The following is a 4,455-nucleotide window of genomic DNA, read 5'->3' as shown; positions in this document are numbered from 1 at the left end:
CCATCAACCAACGCGATCAGAGCCAAAGGGAGCCGTTTCTCCACAGCTAGATATTTATTTCCCAACATGCGCAGTGCACTCAGGACTGTTAACTTACCGACAGCCGTATCAAAGAGTTTGTTCCACATCGTCGGAGGAACAGATTCAGATGCTTCTGAATCCTGAACATCGAAAGCTCCGCAGTTCAAACCTGTAACGTCTCAGAATTCATCCAGCAAGAAACGTAGTGGATCGGGCCCGAAGGTGAACCAGAACTCGTGTCTGCGAGCCGTAACGAGCTGTCGGCTGAGGAGGCAGCCGATGAGCTTCGTAGAGTTGTGGCAGCGTACAACGGGAAGCTGAAACAGCCCCCGAAACTGGGAAGCCATCAAAGTGTCCATCACATCCGTCCCCTTTAGAGCAGCAGCAACATAACCGATGACGTGTGATTTTGAGTAGATGTTTACTCGCAACTTTGTCGGGTACGCACCATATGCGAACAGTCTACGGGGCAACACAGATGAGGGCACCCCATCAGAGAATTGTCCCCCTGAGGAATCACCACCACCGGGGCCGTCCTCAGATCCAGAATCTACAAATAGAAGAAAAATGGATAACTCAAATAAATGGCCTCGATAACTCAAATAAATTGCTTCGAACACACAACGGTGTCGACTAATCATTACTAAAGAATCTGTCCGATGACATGCAAAGACGGAATCCACATGAACGGAGGTGGACGAAACACATACCCGGATAGCGCTGCTGTTTTGCATGAGGGCGCTCCGGGAGCTCCTCGCCAGAGGATCTGGCCCGACGACGAACGGTTGTCTGACTTAGCTTGGACTTCTTCATCACTGCAGGCGTCGTCTGGGGTCTAATTATCGCCGGAGAAGATTCTCCAACGGCTCCGACAGGTTAGGGAACACTGGTGGATCTAGGTCGAAAGACGAATAGTCCTCTCAGACTTTCACAGTAAATGAATTTACCAGAAGGTCGTTTACCGCCCAGTGCAGGTAAGACGACGAAGTTAATGACCCGGGTTTTTCGGAAAGCGAGAAAGTCGCCGAAATTCTCACGTGCGAGAGAGCTGCGGCATCTCCGATATTCCGCAGCTGGAGCAAGGATCGTTTCGTCTTTTGCTCTCAAGTCGCATAGGGTCACAAATACACGCGACCCATTTGCCGAATTAAAACTCCGCGCGGCCCAAAGCCCGAATTATAAACTCGAAAGTGACCCACTTTGCCAATATTTTCAACATACAAACAATATAATGAGGTTATATATTTTCTACACGATACCAGTAAAATAATTGCATTTGGGTAATGCACATAATCTATCCATAGTACTTTTATTTATATCTAAACATGAAATCATTAATTTTACATTCATACAATAAATACTTATTTACATAATAATAAATACCAAAAATAATATTGAAAATATATTATTGTTTCAAAATTTCAAAAATTTATTGAATCATTTTATTGGTAATAATTTATATATTTATATATTCAAGTGATACATATTTTATGAACATTTTTTAATGAACATATATATATGAAATTAAGGTTATTTACCTATTCTTCAAATAATAATTTAATAATTGAATCAGGTGATATATATAAACAAATATATGATATATAAAATAACAGATTTTTTTTAAAAAAATATTTAATATAGAATATTTAAACTTTTAATAAAGATTTAGACACAGTTACTAATAGATTAATATAGGCTTATCTAAAATGTATATTAAATATAAACTAATGATATTAAAACAAAAAATTCTTTCGAATTTATCAAATATTATATCAAAAAAATAAATGATATAATATAACATAAAAGTAAAATTAATTATTTATAAATTGATATTTTATGTTATATTAACATTAAAAATTTAAAATTTATAGACAAATAAACCGCGTGGTCAAATCTCTACTGTAATTAAAAACACTAATTGAATATTAATCAAGCAATTGCTGACTAATCGCTTCTTCCCCTATAAATAGATCCTTCCACTACTTCTTCAGTCTGACTTTCCCTCTCTCCAACAAAAACAGCAAACGCAAAACGCAGCCGTTTCCATAGCAAAGATGTTTTCTTCTTCTTCTTCTTTCGCTCATACAATCCGCCTCTCTCCCCCTCTCTCCCCCGTATCTCCGCCATCTCGCGCAACTCGGATATCGCCTCCTCTCGCATCCGCCTCTTTCTCCTACACCTGCGCGGAGGACTCTCCCAGACTGCATCAGCTACAGCGGCGTTTGACGACGGCCACCGCTTCGCTCTACGAGATTCTTGAGGTTCCTCACGGCGCGAGCCCCCAGGACATCAAATCGGCTTACCGGCGACTGGCCAGGATCTGCCATCCCGACGTGGCGGGACTTGATCAGACGAACTCTTCTTCTTCGGGGGATGAGTTCATGAAGATCCACGCGGCGTACTGTACGCTTTCTGATCTTGAGAAACGCTCTGTTTACGATCGGAGGATGCTTCGGCGGAGCCGTCCTTTGACCGTCAGTACCTCCGGGATGGGAAGTTACGTTGGTCGGAACTGGGAAACTGATCAGTGCTGGTAGCGAGTTGACTCGGTGGCTGAGTTTTAAATAGGAAGCGATAATTATGGGCTTAACGTTGTAGTTAATATTAGTAATTAGCTTACACGGACGTGGATTAATGTGCTATAACGTTGGTTCCGTGTTACGTAGGATCTACGTGCTTTTACCTTGTGAATCCTTATATTAGTCAATGAAAAATATATAACTCAGTTTAATTTCGTTCTTACGGTTATCTATATATTAATTAAGAATATGTTTGTTTAAGAACTTATAATATACCCATTTCCATGCAGATGCAAAAGTAATCAAGAAACAAATCTTATATGAATTATGCCCAGGTTAAGATTAAGGTTTTGTTTGTATGACTGACGTTATAATTTTCTTATAATATACCAATAATCAAGAAACAAATTATATGATATGATTTGCTTATAATATACCGATGTCGGTTTGTAACAATACATTTCGAGTCCAATTTGCTGGAATGCATACAGTTTAACAAAATAATAATAATTAGAATGCATCCATAAGTGATTTTATCATCTGGCCCACAAAATGACTGATATTATACAACACGTTAACATGGCCAATGAAAGCAGATTTCTTCAATGTGAACCAAACATTTTTTTTTTTGTTAAAGAATGTGAACCAAACATAGCCATCACTTTTAGAGTTATTTTTTGCCAAAATAACTTTTAGAGTTATTTCAAGTGCTAGTTGAGAGATTCTGAATTAGTAAATGTGGAGGCCAACCTGATTATAACAAACAATACATCCCGTACCAAGTCCTCTTTTTATCGATCATTCTAATATAATAACATTACGATAGTGTACCTATTCAGCTGTGTGGTCACGGAAACAAAAACAATCTGGTATCAAAAATTGTAGCACCGCCTTGTTTGGTGCGATTCTCATTCTACGTATATGCTCAAATTGTAAGCTATTGTTACAACTTATGAGTATACATTTGTATATGATATGTCCACACAATCTTTCTTTTATTTATATTGTTAGACATGGTGAGATGGAACTTGGAAGCATTATTGGGACAAAATTTTCTTAGATTGAAAATTATATGCATGACTTTTGTTGATAAATGATAAACATAATAATAACTCCACGTCATCTTTAGGTTTATTGGGTCTAGAGGCGACAAAAGTACGGCCCCGCTAGATTGTGGAAACTGGAAAAGTAGCTCATGTTGCTAACTGGTTACTGGTTAGATTTTCTTCTGCCGTAAATTATTGCCGTATTTCATCTTATTTGTTGAGACTTAATTAATCCTAAGAACAAGTACATTGGTAAGAGATCCTAATGGGTTCTCATGAATAAATTAGTAGTTTTTTTTGGTGATTTGTAAAGTTAAGAACTCTTATTAGACTAATTAAACTTTTTATCTTCCAATGGGAGAACCTCGTTGAGGTTCTTAATTTTTTTTTTTTTTTTAAGTTGCACAAAACAATTTCTAAGAAAGATAAAAGATATGTTAAAGATATGAACTCTATGGTGACTCACCACTCGATACATTATGAAATATATGAAACATGAGCAGACAGTGAAAAAGATCACAATCTTATTACATAGAAGACAAAACAATTTCATATAAAACTTAATGAGAAAGACACTACAAGAAAACACACCGAATTCCGACGGATCTTCCGACGGACACCAAGGTCGTCGGACATTTGCGACGGAATACTGACAAATTTCCGACCAAATCCAAAAAAATGAAGTCGTCGGAATTCCGTCGGCCATTTCCAACGGAATTCCGACGACATACGGTTCGTCGGAATTTTCCGACGACTTTTCGACGACATTCCGATAAAAAATGTAACCGTTGTAGTCGTCGGAAGTTCGTCGGTATATTCCGACGAAATTCCGACGACATTCCGATTAACAGCAAAGTCGTCGGAATTCC

At 38.2% G+C, this 4,455-nt stretch overlaps 1 protein-coding gene across 1 annotated transcript; it reads left to right on the top strand.

Annotated features, from left to right (window-relative positions):
* The first annotated feature begins 1,997 nt into the window (after window positions 1–1,997).
* Window positions 1,998–2,756, top strand: LOC106332650 (chaperone protein dnaJ 11, chloroplastic-like). Its single transcript, XM_013771129.1, has one exon. It carries the CDS (start codon window positions 2,076–2,078, stop codon window positions 2,556–2,558), a length of 483 nt encoding a protein of 160 aa, XP_013626583.1. The 5' UTR covers window positions 1,998–2,075; the 3' UTR covers window positions 2,559–2,756.
* Window positions 2,757–4,455: the final 1,699 nt, after the last annotated feature.

Source organism: Brassica oleracea, chromosome C3 (genome assembly GCF_000695525.1).
Source record: "Brassica oleracea var. oleracea cultivar TO1000 chromosome C3, BOL, whole genome shotgun sequence".
Taxonomy (NCBI): domain Eukaryota; kingdom Viridiplantae; phylum Streptophyta; class Magnoliopsida; order Brassicales; family Brassicaceae; genus Brassica; species Brassica oleracea.
Note: the sequence above shows the minus strand (reverse complement) of the source record. Positions and strands in the feature narration are given on the sequence as shown.

Coding starts and splice junctions, on each gene's coding strand:
- LOC106332650 (XM_013771129.1), top strand. CDS start 2,076: ATGTTTTCTTCTTCTTCTTCTTTCGCTCATACAATCCGCCTCTCTCCC.